At 48.1% G+C, this 20,710-nt stretch overlaps 1 protein-coding gene across 1 annotated transcript in view; it reads left to right on the top strand.

Moving 5' to 3' along the window:
• Window positions 1–4,059: 4,059 nt before the first annotated feature.
• Window positions 4,060–20,710, top strand: part of LOC308147562 (kalirin-like) — a gene marked incomplete at its 5' end in the record, with an annotated part of 29,047 nt that continues 12,396 nt past the window's right edge. The window contains 39 exons of the mRNA XM_080519783.1: window positions 4,060–4,117; window positions 7,604–7,678; window positions 7,765–7,879; window positions 7,958–8,150; window positions 8,902–9,125; window positions 9,198–9,540; window positions 9,653–9,775; window positions 10,109–10,300; window positions 10,512–10,643; window positions 10,725–10,859; window positions 10,955–11,047; window positions 11,801–11,923; window positions 12,038–12,154; window positions 12,242–12,316; window positions 12,416–12,538; window positions 12,685–12,737; window positions 13,361–13,508; window positions 13,586–13,782; window positions 13,855–13,952; window positions 15,094–15,257; window positions 15,504–15,623; window positions 15,727–15,806; window positions 15,893–16,031; window positions 16,396–16,530; window positions 16,646–16,808; window positions 16,904–17,019; window positions 17,168–17,290; window positions 17,379–17,561; window positions 17,644–17,768; window positions 17,841–17,907; window positions 17,987–18,096; window positions 18,179–18,248; window positions 18,322–18,411; window positions 18,488–18,580; window positions 18,686–18,797; window positions 18,871–19,061; window positions 19,915–20,016; window positions 20,107–20,261; window positions 20,520–20,622. Coding sequence (XP_080375909.1) covers window positions 4,060–4,117; window positions 7,604–7,678; window positions 7,765–7,879; window positions 7,958–8,150; window positions 8,902–9,125; window positions 9,198–9,540; window positions 9,653–9,775; window positions 10,109–10,300; window positions 10,512–10,643; window positions 10,725–10,859; window positions 10,955–11,047; window positions 11,801–11,923; window positions 12,038–12,154; window positions 12,242–12,316; window positions 12,416–12,538; window positions 12,685–12,737; window positions 13,361–13,508; window positions 13,586–13,782; window positions 13,855–13,952; window positions 15,094–15,257; window positions 15,504–15,623; window positions 15,727–15,806; window positions 15,893–16,031; window positions 16,396–16,530; window positions 16,646–16,808; window positions 16,904–17,019; window positions 17,168–17,290; window positions 17,379–17,561; window positions 17,644–17,768; window positions 17,841–17,907; window positions 17,987–18,096; window positions 18,179–18,248; window positions 18,322–18,411; window positions 18,488–18,580; window positions 18,686–18,797; window positions 18,871–19,061; window positions 19,915–20,016; window positions 20,107–20,261; window positions 20,520–20,622 — 5,058 coding nt within the window. The remainder of the gene's footprint in view (window positions 4,118–7,603; window positions 7,679–7,764; window positions 7,880–7,957; window positions 8,151–8,901; window positions 9,126–9,197; window positions 9,541–9,652; window positions 9,776–10,108; window positions 10,301–10,511; window positions 10,644–10,724; window positions 10,860–10,954; window positions 11,048–11,800; window positions 11,924–12,037; window positions 12,155–12,241; window positions 12,317–12,415; window positions 12,539–12,684; window positions 12,738–13,360; window positions 13,509–13,585; window positions 13,783–13,854; window positions 13,953–15,093; window positions 15,258–15,503; window positions 15,624–15,726; window positions 15,807–15,892; window positions 16,032–16,395; window positions 16,531–16,645; window positions 16,809–16,903; window positions 17,020–17,167; window positions 17,291–17,378; window positions 17,562–17,643; window positions 17,769–17,840; window positions 17,908–17,986; window positions 18,097–18,178; window positions 18,249–18,321; window positions 18,412–18,487; window positions 18,581–18,685; window positions 18,798–18,870; window positions 19,062–19,914; window positions 20,017–20,106; window positions 20,262–20,519; window positions 20,623–20,710) is intronic.

Genomic DNA, 20,710 nt, shown 5'->3' with positions numbered 1-20,710 from the left:
TTTTGCCATACCCGGCCTTACGTTTTTTTTTCAGACCAATTTCCATCACCTTCCCAAACTTTGTCATTTTCACCCCCAATAAGCCTTTTAATAGCCTTACTATAGCCTTGCCATCATTTCTGACCCATTTCCATCACTTTCGCAATTTTTCACATTTTCACTTATTTTGCCATACCCGGCCTTACGTTTTTTTTTTTTTTTTTGGACCAATTTCTGTAAAGTTCCTAAAATGTGTAATTTTCACCCCAATAAGCCTTTTAATAGCTTTACTATAGTCTTACCATCATTTCTGACCCATTCCCATCACTTTTCCAATTTTTCATATTTTCACATATTTTGCCTTACGGTTTTTATTTTTGGACCAATTTCTGTAAAGTTCCCAAAAATTTAAATTTTCACCCCAACAAGCCTTTTAATAGCCTTAATAGTGTGGGTGTTGTATATTTAACTTTATTAACGTTTTCATGAAATGGTCGGGTTGGTCTGTTGTTGTAGAATTATTACTTATGACCTTTAGAATGTTGAATGTTATTTTTATTCTCACGTAGAATTGAATGATAATATTTCTTTTTGGCCTTTCTCAGTATTATAGTTCATCAAATTTGTGAACTCTTTGTTATCCAACTTTTTTGTGGTGAGATTTACTCTTACATAAAACTACTGTACAGAGTTTATCATAAAAAGCTACACAGCAGTTTAAAAATTAATCAGATGCAGTATTTACTTAATCTGTGTGAACGTCTTTCCACTCCCGTTTTAAAAGATCATTTCTGAAGACATTTATTCAGTCACGTCATCACCCTTTTATATCGACGGTAATTCTCTGTAATGTTTTGCTTTACTTCATAATTAAACGTTGCAAACACTCCAGAACATTTTCAAAAAGATTCTAAATATATTCAATCATTGTGGTGATATACGGATATTCGCCTTCAGATCTGAATTATTCTGAATGTCTCTTTTCTTTTTCAGATTTACAGTTGTATAATGTTGTCTTGGTTTCCGGTCTAATATTTACATATCATTGTTTAAATATTTACTCTTTTTACCTTAATCATGTACGGTAAATAAATCCTTTTCTATACATTTCTTTGTATTGGTTCAGTTATGTGCTTCAAAATAAAAGTATGTTCCTTCAATAACACATCTGGTTCTTCACTTTGACCTCAAAAGAAAGAAAGAAAAGAAAAATTGTTAACAGCAAATCATCTTTACCATTTTTACAAAGTACAACAAATAAACAGAATTTACTTTATCAGATATTAGACTAGTTTCTAGCTTTATTTATTTATTCTTTTTAATGCATAGGGATTCAGCTACAGTCTCTGAATAACTTCCAAGTCCTAAACAGTGAGAGAGTTTTAATGGATTAGGTTTCACTTTTAATGATCGTCGTTTTGTATGCAGTGACATAATCCTGCCAGAAGATGAGGACAAAGTCCACTGAGTTCTTAAAACAGGATACAAACACTTTATTTTAAAGGTCAAATCTGGAGTATTGCTGTTGTAGTTTAAAAAAAATAATCAGATGCATTGTGACACTTAACTATCTCTACAATTCATTATTGTCAAGTACAACAAGTAAACACAACAAAGTACTTTCTGAGACCAGGTTCAGACGACTCATGCTGGATTTCACTTTTAAACTAGTTTCATGTTTGGTTTGAGCCTCAGAATAACTTGATGACAGACAGAAGGTGAAAACGTTTTAATGTGAAATAGCGTTTCAGTGTTTGTTTTCCTCACTGAGTCAGCAGGAGCGGGCGGGGTGGACACTTCCTGACACACCTGCAGACACTTTCACATCAAGACTCTCGTATCTGATCTCGTAACGGACTTCATGTGAATGTTGTGGCGTTTCCAGAGGGAATCCTGGAGTTTGAGGAAGGTTCTGGACGCTGGGAGTTTGGAGTTTGTCGTCAGGTGGAGTTGAAACGCTAAAACTCCAACAACTGTCTGTACCTGGAGGGGGCGGGGCTACGAGAAGGGGGCGGGGCTACGGGAGGAGGTGGAACAGTCCAGTGTCTGCAGGGGGGCGGGGATATGTTTGGTTTTTAAATATTTGTTTAAGAAGACTCTAGTTTTGTAAACAAAATAAGTTATTGTAGTTACTTACAATATTGTCTTTTCCTTTTGAATCATATCCAGTTTTATTCTGAATGTTTGTTGAGTGTTAATGTAGTGAGTTTCGTGGTTCAGTCCCTCCTGTCCTGATTGGACCAATTAGTGGGTTTGGGTTTGGGTTCCTCTCCCCTCCTCTTCCTCCTCTGGTGACACATGAAACTCTTCATCACGGTGAAGAAGCAGAAGATTCACGACAATCTTCTCTGCGCGAGAGGACGTGAGGACAAGAGGAGCTCGAGATGGACGTTTGCCCTCTGGTGGCCAAAAGTAGTGACTGTAGTGAAAAGTGACTGAATCCAAACAAAACCCAGTTTAAAAAGTCAATTCAGGTCTATTTTAAATCCATTTTATATAGAATCTCGTCTTCAAATCACCTGGAAACCCTTCAGATATATAAAATATGCACACAGGTTCAAGCACAGAGCAGCAAACTGCTCAACACTCACTCAAAAGCTGCAAACGCACCATTTGTAAATCAGGAAAATGAGATTTTTCTCAGTCTGAAACCATTTTGGTGCCACTGTACTTCAGTTCAGTTTTATCTCACTGACCTGAGTTGACCACAGCATGACCTCTGACCTCTGACCTCTGGTGGACAGGCAGCATGCTGGAGCCTGAAACAGACAGAGACACAACAAAATGAACACACAAAAGTACTGAAAACAGATTGACAATTACAAAGAGACACAAAAATAGACACTGTAGCAAATATTACCAACAAAACAAACACAAAACAACAGAAAAGACACAAAATAAACACAAAAATACCAGATTACCACAAAACAACCTTGATAAAAGACAAAATGACTGAAAGAATTACCAGAATATCACAGAAACGATATAAAGATAAAATAACCACACAGAGACAAAAAAAATCCCCACAAAACATAAAAACACTTCTAAAGAAAGTGTGACATAAGCTGAAGTTAACGTTTGTAATCAATTCACGATCATTTCTCACCCTGTTATAAAAGCTGCTTTGGGCTCTTTAGGAGCTCATAATGTGGTGATAAAATGAGTATTTTGCTTGCAAGTTGATGATAATTACATGAGATTGAACACTTCCAGGCAACATGAGTGACCTGGAGAGAGAAATGCAAACAGAAATTCACACCGATGGATCATGGTCACTTCATTTAAATAAGTTTTTTTGTTGGCTGTTTTTGCAATAAAACATAAAAATAAAACATGCATTAGGTCCGTGACATTTTTTTATTTAAACACAATTCAGAACGAAGTGAATATTTAAAATGTATCAGGAATATTTTTATTGCTTGTTTCTTTAACGTGTAAGGTTCTTCTTAGAATAGAAATAAAAAAAACAGTGACGTTGATGTTTGATGTTTCAAACTGCTCAGTCATTAATAGTAACGGTACTGCCACCAGTAACGTGTAGTAACGGGGAGTGGTGGGGGCCGTGTGTGTGTGTGTGTGTGTGTGTGTGTGTCGGTGCAGCAGCTGCTGCAGCCCTCGTGCGCCTGCGTGCTTTCTCTCTTTCGCACACACACACTCACACACACGCACGCACCCACACACGCACGGTCCGCTGCTGCGTGGACCGGCAGCGGCAGAGGCACGGAGCTCCCGCACGGTAACGGCAGTAACGGTAACGGTAACGGTGACGTGATGCGATGCCGCGCGGGATCACGGTAACGTGAAGAGGAGCAGCAGCAGCAGCGGAGGAGGAGGAGGAAGAGGAGGAAGAGGAGGAGGAGGAGGACGGGCGAAGCCGAGCAGGATGCAGCAGTGACCGGGTGATAAGTACCGGGAGCACGGGAACACAGCCGCGCGTGCGACGGTGCACCGAGCCGCGGGGATGGACGGGTAGGCAGGGAGGAGGCGCGAGGAGGAGCGGGGCCACGCACGGTACATAACGGAGGAGAGCGCGCGGGGAGGCGGCGGTGGAGGAGGAGGAGGGGGCGGAGGAGGAGGAGGATGAATCCGGCGGATGGAGGAGGAGAAGCGGGCCCGGACGGCCTGCTGGCGGCGGCAGGTAGGGTGTGTGTGTGTGTCTGTGTGTGTGCGCTGGCGCGCGCGTGTGGTTATGTGTGTGCGTGCTCGTGCGTGCGTGTGTATGCGCACGGCTGCTGTCGCCATGATGCCTCCATCCGCCCATTCACACCGCGTGCACGCGCCCGTGTGCTCACACTCATCCAAACTGGGAATGTGTGTCAGCATCCTCGTGCTATCCAGATGCACGGCGCGTGTGTGTGTGTGTGTGTGCGTGCGCATGCACGTGTGTATTGGGGGGTGGAGGGTCCGACCAAAGAGCATTGTGGGAAGGGATGCTCGCGTTTTGATCGTATGTGTGATGTAATGTGGTGTGTATTAATGACAGTCTCCATCCAGGGGTGGAGGTACCGTGTTCCCCCCTCAGGGCCCCCCTCGCCCGGGGGCCCCCGAAACCCCCAGACCCAGATTCAGTGCTTCTCATAATAATTCAATGATCAGATTTGATCAAAACACCAGTGAAAATAGATATAAAGTTGGATCTGAGAGGCGGCGCTGCACCAAACTCATTTCTTTCTCTCATTAAACACCTGCAATCCAGGAAAAACTCGAGGTTTTGGACTTTGTACAGTTAAATGTGAAAACGTCTTGAATGGAGGTTTAAATTCTGCCTTTTGATCAGTGACATGAGATCTGTGCTCAATTGTCTCACATGTTTTCTGTAAAAACACAATAGTTCAATCACAAATGTGTCCAAAATGAAAGGTTTCGTCGTGGTTTTCAGTTTGTGTTGAAAATGTTAGAAAGTCTTAATTTGGACCCCAAATGTAGTTCCTTTGTCACTCAGATGTTTAATAAGTTCCCCAGATTATTAATGGAACTATCATAATAATAATAATAACAAACCCCTATCCTCAAAACATTCAACTTTTATATTACTTTGGTTCATTGACAAGTGTCAATCTATTTTTATACGTTTTCATAAAGTTTTCTCATCTATTTAGTTACATTCTGGTACATTTAGTTACATTTTCACACTGTTACTTTCTGAAACTGTTACATTTTGCTAGTTTGTATTACAACTCCAACGCTGTTACATTTTTGTTACTTTCTGCTTGCTTTATGTAACATTCTGAGCCTTTTTCCTTTTGTTACGTTCAGGCGCTTCATTACATCACATTTTTACTTCTTTCCATTCGGCTCATGTTTCTGACTCCCCCTTCATCTTTCTCACAGTCGGTTGCTTTCATCTGACACCTGATCTCACTTTCACAGAGGTTTTTACTCGCAGACGAGCCACAAACGGGAGTAGAATGGTGTCAGCAGGCCTAATTTCCTCCAGATTAGTTGCGCGTCCCTCCTGCTGGAGGGTCAAGCAGGCCGGCCTCGTCGCCGTGAATCCGTCAGCCTGGCGGTCACATCCCGAGAGGCTGCCGCTCGCCGTGGGCGTTTGTGGTGTGTAAACACGAGCCGGTCCCACGACTCGGTCGGGACTGCCATTGATTCTCGGCGGGCCGTCCGTCCGTCCGTCACGGTGACGGTGCAGAGAGCCGGAGCCGGGATTTCCACGCCGACGCTGTGAGTCGGTGTGAAGCCGGGAATAGAAGCAGATGAAAGGGCTTCAAAGGAAACGTGCCGTCACGCCGTCCGCAACTCGGCGCATCGTTTGGCCACAACCTGGAAACTGTGGAGCTTCAGATTCCAACCTGACAGGAAGGAACCAAGTAGTGCTGAAGAAAAGATGAGGGGAGTGGAGAAAGTCATGGGCGGAACGAGGATCGACAGTCGAACAGCAGCAGGAAACAAACAAACATAAAGACGTCGATGTGGCGACTCAGATCCAGACGTGTGGATTGGTTCTGTGTGTCGTTTGGTTGGGTTTCAGCACCGACCGTCACCTTCCAGGCTCAAGATAAAGATTTAAAAAAAAAAAAAAGAGAGAGATTTCCTGGCAGAAAGAGTCTGATGCAGGTCATGAAAGTGAGGCGGTGTGATGTGGAGGAGGAGTGGCGTTGGGGAGCTCCCAGACTTCCTCTCGCCGCTCATGGAGCTGCTAATGTGAGACGCTTAATGCCCTCAGTGTGTCTGCGTGTTGGATTAGTCTCCTCCCGCTGTGCAGGATGATCTGACACACACACACACACACACACACACACACACACAGGGTTTCTGGCGTCTTTGTGGGGACCCTCATTAACGCGACGCCCCTAAAAACCTTCCCCTCTTCAGAGGGGGTTGGAGCGTGAAACCCTCAGATGGACCTCTGAAGCTCTGACGTGGGCTTTGATTCTTTGCTGCGGCGCCAATCGTTGGCGGCGGTGAGAAAAAAAAAATGGAACTCAAAGATGTAAACCGCCAACAAATAAATTAAAAAAGACAACAGTCAACTGGATGGACGGAGCTTCCTGATAGAAATGTGACACTAAATCATTTCCGTGAAACTGAAAACAATTAGTCTTCGTCACTCTTTGTCATCCTCGTTTTACTCGCTTTTGTCTTAATCCAGAACTTTAATCTACTTTTAGTCAACCTAAAACTGTTTCAGTTACATTTTAGGCCACGGAAATGTGATCATTTACTATTTTTCTTGCGTCATTATATTGAACATGTTGAAAAATGTTTCCGTTCAGTTAATTTCACACATTTCTCTCATCATTTTGATCAAAATAGACGTTGAATGACGGGTGTTTCTGCAGAAATCCTCCGTTTTATTGGCGGCACTACTTTAAAACAAGACCGATGGACTTTCATATTTATTCTGAAGCAACAGACGGTATCAGACTAACCTCCCTGGTCCTGGAGTCGCTTCCTCCGTCAGGTCTCTGCTCCTCCTGGAGGGTCTGTTGTGAATCTGGAACAACAATAATCGTATCACGATTGATGCGCATCAGAAAACTCGACTTTTTAACAATAGACAAATAATACACTATAGTATCATACTAACAATATACATTTCTTACTTTTTGAGGTTTTTAGACATTTTTTAATGTCACTAGAAGACATTTGGATGTGAACAGACAATGAAGCGGTGAGGATAGAAACCATCCACTCCTGTTTGAACTGTGAGATATGAACGAAATCACACAAGAGGAACGACTTCACATCCCAAAAGATAAAGTTTCTGCAACCAATTAAAACAGTGTTTCCCACATAGTAACATTTCATAGTTCTGATAGTTGAACTGACATTAGATAGAAGAACCACACAACATGTGGTCTTACGGGGATTTCTTCCTGATAAGGTTTTAGCTTTGTCTTCAGGACTTTTGATTTTTTAGATCCAAAATCAGCTCAGTGACGTTTTCCTCCATGAGTTTTTCTCAGGGATTCTCCGTCAATAACACAACATGTGACATGATACAATATATTGTTCAGTCTTTTTTTGTTTTTTCAACTAAAATGTGATGGTGTTTGTGTCTTGACGAACTGATGTTGTTTTAGTTTTGATCAGTGACGTTAGCGCTGAACCGGAGAAGACGTGAGATTGGAGAGTTGTTGAAGTGAAACTTCCTGCCTGGTCTTTGTCTCAGGTCCTGGTAAAGCCGAGAGCGTGCGGGCGGTCGACGTCCTGACGGTGCTCAGAGAGAAAGTCGCCTTCGTGTCAGGTAACAAACCCCCCCCAACGCCTCCGCGGGGTCTCGCCCCGTCCCAGGCGCCACGCCTCGGTCTGACCAACTCTCCGTGTCTCCAGGTGGCCGAGACAAACGAGGCGGGCCGATCCTGACCTTCCCCGCCAGGACCAATCATGATCGAATAAAACAGGAGGACCTCAGCCGGCTGGTCACGTACCTGTCCACCGTCCCCAGGTAGCTTCCTTCCCGCCGCGAAAAACGCAGACGGCAGGGCGGGGGTCGCTAACGTCCCTTCTTGCGTCCGTCTCCTAGCGAGGACGTGCGCGCCCGCGGCTTCACGGTGGTCGTGGACATGCGCGGCAGCAAGTGGGACAGTGTGAAGCCGGTGCTGCGGACGCTGCAGGAGTCCTTCTCCTCCAACATCCACACGGCGCTGCTCATCAAGCCCGACACCTTCTGGCAGAAACACAAGACCAACCTGGGCAGCGCCAAACTCAGCTTCGAGGTATTTCTGCAGGATCTGTTTCTCTACCTTTTCTGAGCCAAGGCACACTTTTTTCTTTGGAAAACTCTGGAGGCACACCACCACCACCACCACCACCCGAAAATGGTAAAATGTTAAACTCTGTAGCCTCCATTAACAATATAAAGTCTTTCTCATCAATGCTTTATCAACGGGAATCAAATAAATACAGAAAAAAAGTATTTCCCAATTTCTTTTTTTGAATTTTTACTCACTCAGTGTGAAACCTGGACCTGATGGATGAACACAGAGCCTGCTTTTTATTTATCTATTTTATCTTTGCACTGTTTTTAATTCCTGTTAAAGCACTTTGTGTTACTTTAATGTATAAAAAGTGCTATATAAATAAAGATTGATTTGATTTGATTTGATATCCTGGCAGGAATAGAAGCCAGACAAACACCAACATGTCTAGTTCGGAGTTCAAATCCTCCCTTTTCAAAAACTTCTCCATCACTGTCACTGACACAGTGCTTTGGTGCAAGATGGCAGCAGGAGGTGGAGATTAACCACACTGTCGTCTGTCACTTTCCATTTCAACGGCAAAGTTCTGTGCTGCCATCTATTGGCGAAGAGTATTTATACATGATTACTCTGCAAGGTTTTTTTTTAGAAAAAAATGTGAAAATGGATAACTTCCCACGGCTCACCTGACGAGATCTGGCGGAAACACCAGTGTGTCTCAGGAAGTCCCAGTGAGTGACGCCCCCTCCTCTCTGCGTTTCCCCTGCAGACCAGCCTGGTGTCGGTGGAGGGCCTGTCTCGGCTGGTCGACCCCTCCCAGCTGACCTCCGACCTCGGCGGCTCGCTGGAGTACGACCACGTGGAGTGGACCGAGCTGCGCTTGGGGCTGGAGGAGTTCTCGGGCGCCGCCTCGCAGCTGCTGGCCCAGCTGGACCAGCTGGAGGCCGGGCTGAACCGCACCCCCGAGCCCCAGGACGTCGACGAGGCCCGCAAGTGAGTGTTTCCAGTGGCGCCCGTCCCTCGCGGGACACCTCTGTTCATCACCGCCATCTTTTCCCGCCACAGACTCCTGGACGAGCACGGTCGTCTGCGCAACACCATCTCTACCGCGCCGGTCGACGCCCTGGACCGAGAGGGGCGGAGCTTGCTCCAGCGCATGCGCCTGGGCCCCTCCCACGGGGAGCCGGCCAACGAAGGCGGTGGCGGTGGCGGTGGCGGCGGCGGCGGCGGCAGCCACGGCAGCTGGCTGTCGGGCGGCGCAGACTTCCAGAGCGTGGCGCCCAAAGTGTCGTCGCTGCTGGACCGCATGCAGGCGGGTCGCACGCACCTGCTGCAGAGCTGGAGCGAGCGCAAGCTGCACCTGGACCAGGCGCTGCAGCTCCACCTGTTCGAGCAGGACGCCACCAAGGTGAGAGGCGCCGCCTCCTCGCTCTCCTGTCCCAGGTGCGGAGTCAGCCTCACCTCTGTGTGTGTGTGTGTGTGTGTGTGTGTGTGTGTGTGTGTGTGTGTGTGTGTTTCAGATGTCCGAGTGGATCGCCCACAGTAAGGAGCTGTTCATGCAGAGTCTGGCCGAGGTCGGGCAGAGCCACCAGCACGCCGTCGACCTCCAGACGCAACACCAGCACTTCACCGCCAACTGCATGGTGAGCAGGAGTGAAGCCAACGATCACCACCTTGATCGGTCGCTAAAGTCTGATTTGACTCATGTTTAATCAAGAAGTAACATTTTTCTGACATCAGAGTAGAACAACCCTGCCTTTCTTACTGCCTATAAGGGTTTATACTAGTGATGTAAGTTTATTTTATAGTCAGTTCTGTTGATGTTGGTTTTATTGGTTGTTTTTAAAGACGTTTATTATCAAACTCGACACCTTTTATGCCATTTCTACAAGTGAAAATGTCATTTCTTGAAGTCATTATGTGTGGCCGTAATTTTGCTGACCGTTGACCGTACGTGTCTCGTCGTGTGTGTGCAGAACGGCAGCGTGAACGTGGACAGCGTGGTCACCGTGGCAGCGCGGCTCGCCGAGGCGGGTCACTACGGGGCGGAGCGCATCGCGCTGGTGTCCAGCAGGCTACAGGATGACTGGAAGTCGCTGACGTCTGCGCTGGAGGAGCGCAGCAACACACTCGCCATGGCAACCGGTTTCCACCAGGGGGCAGAACAGGTGATCGACACACCGGCCACGGGCGTGACGCTCCATGTCCAGATAGCTAAACTCTGTGTGTGTGTGTGTGTGTGTGTGTGTGTGTGTGTGTGTGTGTGTGTGTGTGTGTGTGTGTGTGTGTGTGTGTGTGTGTGTGTGTGTGTGTGTGTGTGTGTGTGTGTGTGTGTGTGTGTGTGTGTGTGTGTGTGTGTGTGTGTGTGTGTGTGCATAGTTTCTGCTCCGTGTGGAGGGCTGGGTTCAGGCCTGCTCCGAAGGACCGTTGCCGTCGGCGACAGCGGAGCTGGAGGCTGCTACCAAAAAACACCAAGAACTTAACGAGGAGATCTCGGCCAACTACACCCAGGTAACACACCCGTTGACGACCGACACACTTTAACACCCCTGGAGCTACCACACAGGTAACACACCTGTCCGCCGTCCGCAGGTGAGTGAGAGCGGTAAAGCCTTACTGGAGGTCCTTCAGCGTTGCCCGGCAACAGAATCTGAAGACTCGGCCAACAAACCCGACTTCACCGCCGCCACACACGGCATCATGGGCGTCCTGCACCAGGTGATGCAGGTACGACGGCTCAGCGTGACGTGATGTCACGTCCCACAATGAGGCAGCGAGCTTCAGGCTAACTGCTGGACTTTTCTGGATTTTCTCCTGATCAGGGTCACCACGAGGTGGAGGTGGCGTGGCAACACCGTAAGCTCCGCCTCCATCAGCGCCTGCAGCTGTGCGTGTTTCAGCAGGACGTCAGACAGGTATGACCCACATTCTGGATTTAGGTTTGAATCCAGATCTTTAGATCCGGTTCCGTGGAGAGATTCAGGCTTCGACCCACATTGAGCTTCAAATCCAGATTATGGTTCTGCTTCCGAGCCACGTTTAGTTTCACGTCCCCAGGAGGGTTTTGACGAGTGCCAGGTTTACATCTATAGATTCACTGAAACCCAATCCTGTTCCAGATTTCAATCTGGATTTAAATTAGAATTGGACCAAGTTCAACATTGATTCTAAATGTACACAAAGACCAACCTCCGTATTAAGAGTCGGATACAGATGATAACATTTAATCTATAACATAATTTGCAACACAAGATTAACAAAATATTAATCCGACCTGTTTCTGGTCCAGGTCAGTTTAGACTCTGACTCAGATCCAGATCCAGATCAACATTAAGCTTCCTGTCCAGAAAACACACTGAAATTCAAATCCAGATTCCGCTCTCACTATTGACGTCAGTCTGCTGTGAAACCTGTTCCAGGCCGCAGACAGACAGAAATTCAGAACCAGATCCAACATTTTGATGCAGATCCAGTCCAAGAACCAGATTCAAATCTGCCTCCAGTACTAGAACCAAACTCTGAATAGATCCGGCAGTAATACAATCATATCCAACATTCAAACTAGAGAAGATAAAACTAATTCGGATTGAGTTTCGGATGTGAATCCAGTTTAGAGTCACATTAGATTTGTTTCCAGACTCAAACGTGGATTTCTGTCGTCGTCTCAGGTTCTGGACTGGGTGGAGCAGCACGGGGAGGTTTTCCTCAACAAACACAGCGGAGTGGGGAAATCCCTGCATCGAGCGCGAGCGCTGCAGAAGCGACACGACGACTTCCAGCAGGTCGCTCAGGTAAAGCTCCCGCACATCTGGGAACTCACACCGGGGGGGGGGGGGGGGGTCATACCACCAACTTGTGGTGGATGAACGAGAACGGGTTGATGTGACTGGGTGTTTCTGGCTCAGAACACGTACACCAACGCAGAGAAGCTTCTGGAAGCAGCGGACCAGCTGGCCCAGTCTGGAGAGTGTGAGGAGGAGGAGATCTACCAGGCGGCCCGAGACCTGGAGCTCCGCATGCAGGTGACCTCGGGCGGGCGGGGGGCCACAACGGCTCGTGTTTACCTGCGGTGGTGTTTACGTTGTTTACGTTGTTTACGTGTGCTGCAGGCCTTCATTCAGCGGGTGGAACAGAGAAAGCTGCTGCTGGATCTCGCTGTGTCGTTCTACACTCACACAAAGGAGGTGAACACACACACTGCATAATTTAAAGGTTATTTACCTCCAACAACACTCACTGATCCTCCTCTTCCTCCTCCTCCTCCTCCTCCTCCTCCTCCTCAGCTTTCAGCCTGGATGGAGGGCCTCCAGAAGCAGCTCTCCTCAGACGTCCCCGTCTGTCCCGACACAGTGGAGGCTCTGCAAACGCTCATCAGCCAGCAGCAGCAGCAACAAGCCAACACGCAGGTGCCTGAAGGCCGCTTACCTCCACCCTCCTGTCTAACCCCCGTCATAACAAGCTAACACCCCCCCCCCGGACCCCGGCCTCTAACCCTGGCACTAACCCGTCCTCTAACCCTGGCACTAACCCGTCCTCTAACCCTGACCCACAGGAGGCTGCGATGAGTGTCATCCGGGAAGGAGAAGACCTCATCCTGCAACTCAGGTACATTCACTGACGGAGCGCTTGTTTTATCCCACATCACTGGCCCACCGGGCCGTTCACAGCCTCAGCGGGTGCGCTTGTTTTTGTGCAATGCCACTGCACCACGGGACTGTGAACAATAGCAGAGGTTGTGCTTCTTCTATCCCAAACCATCTGACTGTGAACAACCTCATGTAGACATTCATTACCGACAGAACGTGAGGACATTCGGGGTACGGGTGTTTTCTTTTCAATGCTTGTGTTGAACGTTGCATTTTTTTTTGCCTTGAGTATTATAATGTGTCAGACGAAGTGTTTTTAAGGTTTTATGAAAAGCGTGAATGCATCTATTTAATAGATATATTTAAAGAACATGCATTGTGATTGTTTTCTAGATTTGGAAAAAGGTGCATTTAGGTTCAGGAGTGTCAAGAAATGTGTTGTTTTCTATTAAATGTAGAACGTCTCAGTGTGTTTGGTTGGCTTGGATGTGTGAGTTTTATCTTCACACATGCTGTTTTCTGCTGTTTGTTTTACTCTACGGGTTTTTTGAAAACGTTTGTATCACCTGTTTGTTTTTGCATCCATGCACATTTTTCAGGGGGTTGTTAAAGCCTGTGTTTTTCGGGGTGTGTTTGTTTCAGGCCCCAGGGCAGCTCGGTGGCCCACGTGGAGTCTGTGCTGCAGCAGCTGGAGGAGTCTCACGTTCAGCTGGAGGAGCTTTTCCACCAGAGGAAGATTCGTCTGGACGTCTACCTGCAGCTCCGCATCCTGCACCAGTGCACACTGGAGGTTCGTTCACGTCCCACTTTTCCCCCACTTGACTCCACCCGGCTCACGGCGGGACCGTGTGTGCCTGCGTTTCCCAGGTGACTGGAGAGATGGATGCCTGGAAACAAGACCTCCAGAAACAGTCTCAGGACTTTTCTAACGAGAAGCTGGCGCCGCCTCGGCTAAATGACGGCAGCCAGGACAAGCTGGCCCCGGAGAAGCTGGCGCTGGGCCAGTCCCGCCTGGTGGAGGCCAGCCCCGAAGCGCTGACGCTCGCACAGCAACGGATCCACAGGTAAATAAGTGGCAGCGCAAACACAAACGAGGGCAGGAATTGTGTTGGACTGACGTGCGGACTGATGTGCAGGCACATGGAGCGGAGGCTGGCCATGAACAACATGATCTATGAGGTCATCCAGCAAGGTCACGACCTGCAGCAGTACATCACAGAGGTTCAGGCATCAGGTAAGAGTCCAGCCACTCCCAGCTGGAGCAGTGGCAGTGATGATGATGATGATGACGATGTCTTCATGAGTGAGAGTTCCACTGGTTTTATAGGAAGGTTCCTCAGGGAGTTGTAGTGGTCCTGGGAGTATTATTACCGTCGAAGGTAGTGGTCAGAACAGTGGGAGTATCTTCGGACGTTGCAGCCAAACCACTGATCTTGCAGGTCTGATCTTTATACTCCTCGAATACTCAACAGGAAGGAGCTTGGGTAACTCCCCAGAACTTTGTGAAAAAGGTATCTTGAAGGGTGTTTGAAGGTTTCAAGGCGACTCCGAGCTGCATGGATTTATTCAAGGGGTCTTTCAAGGTGGTTCTAGATATCTTGATAAGTCTGACTGGGTTTCCTGGAGTTTGCTTTGTTGTGATTTTACATTAGATTGAGCTTCTTCCTGCAAGGACTGCTTGAAGGATTCCAGATGTCCTTGAGTGACTTTTTGGAAGCGGCACTTGAGATTTGGCTGGTCCGTGAAAAGGCTCTCCCACAATACACAGCTGAGGACAGTCGGTGAGGGGTTTCATGTGGTCCTCGACATGCTTCCAGATTATGAGATGCTGGGGGCTTGAAGCCGGATGCGAGGCGGGGTTTGGCTTTCCTTAAGGGGCTCTAATGGGGTCAGAACAGCCTCAAACTGGCGAGAAACGGGTCGAACGGGGGGGGGAAATCAGCACAGTTTGAGAATTCAGAGCAGCTGCGGTCTGAGGCTCACTGAGCAGATCCGGGTCTGTATGTGAACACAGAGTAGAAACCAGCAGAGCAATAGAAGCCAGCAGAATGGACACCAGTCAGCAGGTTTTGCGCTACAGAGTCGCCTCGTCTGACCACTTCAGGAGCGCAGCCGTCATATTCAGGGGGAAGAGGGGCAGGGAGGATGAGGGTGGGGGAGGGGGGAAAAGGGGGATGGGGTTGCTATGGAAACTGCTCTCTGAAGCACACAGCTGGTACCCATGGAAACCGGCGTATTGAATTTGCCATGGAGACACGCGCGTGCACACACACACTGTCTCTGCACATGTGGGTATGCATGCATGAATGTGTGTATTTACGTGTGTGTGTGTGTGTGTGTGTGTGTGTGTGTGTGTGTGTGTGTGTGTGTGTCAGGTATCGAGCTGTCTGAAGCAGAGGGAGGTCTCTCCTCAGAGGTGGAGGAGCTACAGCACCTCCTGCAGGACAAGCAGAAGGAGCTGCAGCAAATCGCCGATCACTCGCACACACACCTGGAGCAAAACCTGCAGCTGAGACACCTGCAGAGTCAGGTCAAGCAGGTAACACACACACACACACACACACACACACACACACACACACACACACACACACACACACACACACACTTCTACAAGACCAGGTCAAAGAGGCAACATAGACACATACCTGCAGTGTCTAGGTCAAACAGGAAACACACACACCTGTAGACCTACACAGGTAAAACAGCTCCAAACAGGTTGGACATGCACATACAGGTGATGCACAAACACACACACACGACTGTCTTTCTGTGTGTGTCTCAGGTGCTGGGATGGATCTCAGAGGGTGAGGTGATGCTGTCATCCTGCATGTTGAACTCCAGCTGTTTGTCCGAAGCCGAGCAGCTGCAAAGGGAACATGAGCGCCTCCAACAGGCCATTGAGGTAACGGCTCATTGCAATTCGTTCTCACTCTGACAAAGGTCACAAAACAAAGAGGTTTGGATGTAGACTTCCATCACATTGTGGCCTCTCCGTTGGCTCGCAGGGACTCCTGCATGCAGACTCCCTGCAGAGGACCCACCAGGTGGCGCTGGCTCTGCAGCAGAGAGCAGAGCTTCTGGTCAGGTGAGGACTTTACTTGTTAGTGACTCCTTGCGAACACGATGAAGTTGGATTGTTCATCACTGAAGGTCTCTCCCCTTCCTCTCCAGGTCAGGTCATTATGACCCGGACGCAGTGAGGTCTTGTGCCCAAACGGTGGCGCTGCACTGGCAAACGCTGATGCTGAGGATTGAAGACCGACTGAAACTGGTCAATGCATCGGCTGCCTTCTATAGGACCTCACAGCAGGTAACTGTGAAATTGATAGTTGTCAAAACCCGACAGGAGTCTTTTTGGGGTTCAGGCAGGCAGAAACGTTGACTGTGATTCACTGGTCTGGCGAAAAATACCTTGAAAGGAAAAACCCTGGAGAATTATTTTTTGTTCTAATGGTGTTTCTGGTTCATTCTGAGAATTCATGATTGGATTTCATGCAACCAAAGAGAAATCTAATGGGTTTTTTGTGAAGGTACTAGGTATTCCAAGTTGTGTTCTAATAGACTTTTGACGAGACACTAACAAAATCGTGGTAAGGAAGAGAATTCCAACTGTTCTTGAGGAGGTCTGTTGATCAGCCTGATCTGAACAAACCACGCTACACCTACGTTTCCAGGTGTGTGGTGTATTAGAGAGTTTGGAGCAGGAATACCGCAGGGAGGAGGACTGGTGTGGAGGAGGAGACCGACAGCCGGAGCAGCTGCTGCCACTCATCAACAAACACATGGAGCAGAAGGAGGCGTTCCTGAAGGTGGGAAAAAATAAAAAGAGGTCGTTCAGAGTCTCTGATTTCCATTGAAGGCCTTCAACAGCGTGAACACGAAGATAACCGAACGCTCCTGATGGTCTTGTTTCCATTGCGACAGGCGTGCACCCTCGCCAGGAGAAACGCCGAGGTCTTCCTCAAGTACATCCACCGAAACAGCGTCACCATGGCCAACATCTCCGGTCACAGTGTCACTGTCTCCGGGGTAACCGGAGTCACCGAGGTCACTGGACACTCCAGGGTACCAGAGCAACAGGTCAAAGGTAAATAATCCAACAGAAGACCAGTGGAACCGAGATGAAGCCCTGAGAGACACCATAGTTGATTAAGTGATGATGATGATGATGATTGTACTCAGGTATCCTCAGTGAGCTGCTGCAGAGGGAAAACAGAGTTCTCCACTTCTGGACTTTGAAGAAACGTCGACTGGATCAGTGCCAGCAGTACCTGATGTTCCAGACTCACGCGCAGCAGGTACTTTAACTGCACAGGTTTTACTGAAATCCATTGACGTTCATCATTCAAACGGTCAACGCAGATGTTTGTTCCACATTTGTCCGATTTGGTCGATGTGGCCTGATATCAGGACGGTATTAGTGTCTAATCTGTGGTGTGATTGCAGGCTCTTGATTGGCTGCAGCAGTCAGGCGACCACTACCTGGTCACACACACGTCGCCGGGGGCAACGGTTACAGAGACGCAAGAACTATTGAATCAGCATCGGGAGTTTTGCGTTTCTGCCAAGGTGGGTTTGTTTGGACGGAGTCCTGCAGCTGCCTGTGGGTTGTGGAGTCTGGAAAGCGGAGATGACGTGTGTTGTTTCTGTCCGTCAGCACACGCAGGAGAAAGTCCACCTCCTAATCCAGCTGGCTGAGAGCATGCTAGCCAAAGGCCACGCCCACCGCGCTGAGCTCCGCCGCTGCGTCTCCACCGTGGACAAGCGTTACCGCGACTTCACCGTCAGGATGGGACAGTACCGCCACCTGCTGGAGACGGCGCTGGGAGGCTGCTCGCAGGTACAAGCCCACGACTCGTGCTCCGGTCTGGTTTCCACTCAGGCGTACCGAGTTGTTTATGAGGTATGGCGCCCCCCCACAGGACAACAAAGACCTGGAGCTGGAGCTCATCCCCAACAGTCTGTCCGACTCAGACCCCGAGGTCAACCTCTCTGACCCAAGCCACCAGGTCAGCGACGAGAAGAGACGCTCCGCACGCAAGAAAGAGTGAGTACCAGCAGGGTTGTACTGCGGTACACACTACTGCAGTACGTCCGTAACGCCCGCTCGTGTCCTCAGGTACATCATGGCCGAGCTGCTGCAGACTGAGAGAGTCTACGTCAGGGACCTGCAGGAGTGCATTGAGGTACTATCAAGGCTTTTCTCCCACCGGGGCCTCACTGCAGAGTACTTCTGTGTACTCGTACCGCTTCCACTGTGTGCAGACGTACCTGTGGGAGATGACGAGCGGCTCAGAGGACGTCCCGACGGGCCTCGCCAACAAGGACGACGTGGTGTTCGGGAACATCCAGGACATCTACGAGTTCCACAACAGGTACTGCAAAAATACGCTCCCACTACTGCTCTGCACTTTGTCATCCAAGTGTACTGTTAAGCTGCGGTCATCTGCTCTGCAGTATTTTCCTGAAGGAGCTGGAGAACTACGAGCAGCTTCCTGAGGACGTGGGCCACTGCTTCGTCACCTGGGTAACCACGGCGATTTGAGGGTAGGGTTGAAGAAATCCTGTCAGACGTCATGAACGTGTTTTCCCTCCGTCAGGCCGATAAGTTCCACATGTACGTGACGTACTGCCGGAACAAGCCGGACTCCAGCCTTCTGATCCAGCAGCACGGCGTTGGATTCTTCGAGGTCAAACTCGTTTTAATCTTTCAGAAAACTCTTCGGCCGCATCACAAAAACGCTAACGCCTATGTTGCGTTTGCAGGAAGTCCAGAGGAGGCATGGGCTGGCCAACTCCATCTCCTCCGCCCTCATCAAACCAGTTCAGAGGATAACCAAATACCAGCTGCTGCTCAAGGTAACGCATCACTTCCTGTCGGGGCATCAAGTCACAGGAAGTCCCAGTTGGTTTGTAAAATTAAGATAAATGGTGAAATGTAGCAGGAAGTGTCTGTGTGTTCAGGAGCTGCTGGCCTGCTGTGAGGAGGGTAAAGGAGAGATAAAGGAAGGGCTGGACGTGATGCTGAGCGTCCCCAAGAGAGCCAACGACGCCATGCACGTCAGCATGCTGGAAGGTAAAGTCACACGGCAAGGCGTGGCAAGGCGCACACCAGAACGCTGAACTCTGACGTGCCGCTGCCTGTGCAGGTCTGGAAGAGGGTCTGGAGGTCCAGGGCGAGCTCCTCCTGCAGGACTCCTTCCTCGTGTGGGAGCCCAAGTCTCTCATCAGGAAGGGGCGGGACCGACACCTCTTCCTGTTCGAGCTGTCACTCATCTTCAGCAAAGAGATCAAAGACTCGTCGGGACGGACGAAATATCTGTACAAGAGCAGACTGAGGGTAAACTATGAATGAAATACTACTAAACTGGGACTCACACTGTATTGTGTTTGTAATCCTGTGGTGTTTGTATACATTTAACACATTTTTAGATCTTGACATTTCTCTATTGTTGCTGTGTTTATTATATAATGGGGAATAATTACATTTTGTGGCTTTTTTGCTGTTCCGTTTTTGTTCAGTTTAGTGTTTTTTCCTCATTTGCAAATATATAATGGCATGTTGGGATTTTTCAGTTTATGTTGATATATCTCACAATTTTATAAACTTACTTGACAGTATTACAGTTGCAAGAGGATTACTATTTGCAACAGCACATCATCAGTAGTGTAAACCTCACCTGTCTCACACTCTGTGTGGGAAAGAAACTGGATTTTTGTTTTATTTTGTTTGCATTTTTAAAAAGATTTTGGATACATTTCTTTCATTTGTTTAGATGTTTTAGGGTTAGGGTTAGTTTAGGTTAGGGTTAGTTATGTTTTAATGGCGTGTTGGGCTATTTAGTGTTTTTTTAATGTGATTTTTTTCAGTTTTGAATGTTTATGTTGACATACCTTTTGTTTTGTTGTGTGTTTATTGGGCACTTTTCAGTAACAATTGTGTTTTCTGTTGAATTCTACTGCTTTTTTTGAAGGATTCAGAGTCATTTTGCTTTATTTTATGGTTTATATTGACATTTTCCTCTGTTTTTGGTATTGTTTTGCTCTCTTTTAGCATTTAATTTAACTTAATTGAAATTCTGTAAATTTGTTTCACATTTTTCATAGATTCTTTTAGTTTATTTCAACATTTTGTTGTGTTCTGACTTTGATTTTGTAAATTAGATGATGAGTTTATTTTGTGTGTGTTTCAGACCTCGGAGTTGGGAGTGACCGAGCACATCGAAGGCGATCCCTGCAAGTTCGCTTTGTGGGTGGGTCGAACGCCAACCTCCGACAACAAGACCGTGCTGAAGGTACGCCTTGTTTCTCCACGCGCTCATCTTAGGATATTTATATATATTCACCCCAATGACCTTTCAACATGTGTTGAACGTGCCTGTCAGGCCTCGTCTCTGGAGCTGAAGCAGGAGTGGGTGCGCAGCATCCGACAGGTGATCCAGGAGAGGCGGGGTCACCTGCGGGGCGCACTGCGGGAGCCCATCCCCCTGCCAAAGACCCCCAACCCCACGCTGGGCCGACAACGCAGCATCACCCGCAGGTCAGTCACACTGAGGCCAGCTGGGAGCCTCCATCCTCACAATATGGAAACAAATGGTGTCATTTCTCACTTGACCATAGGGGGCACCAGAGAGACTGTGTGCATGCATGAGTGTGACAAAGAGTAAATTAAGGGACTTATCAATTATGAAACTTTCTTCTATTTTTTTGTAACTCGTTGCGCAGCGTCCAGGTACTTTAATCCACGTTTCTGGGCTTGAAGGTGAAAATGTTCAAATTTTGTTTGCTTGTTTTGCAGGGAAACAAGCGAAGACGCCGACAGTCTGGGAGACGCCAGCAGCCAACCGGACACCGTGTCTATTGCATCGAGGACGTCTCAGAACACAGCCGACAGCGACAAGGTCTCACACACACACACGCTTATAGTTACAGTTGTACACACACTCAAGTAAGATTCCAGACACAACTCCTATTTACCTGACAACAAAA

The sequence above is a fragment of the Blennius ocellaris genome (genome assembly GCF_963422515.1).
Source record: "Blennius ocellaris genome assembly, chromosome: 24".
Taxonomy (NCBI): domain Eukaryota; kingdom Metazoa; phylum Chordata; class Actinopteri; order Blenniiformes; family Blenniidae; genus Blennius; species Blennius ocellaris.
This window is presented reverse-complemented; position numbering and strand designations above follow the sequence as displayed.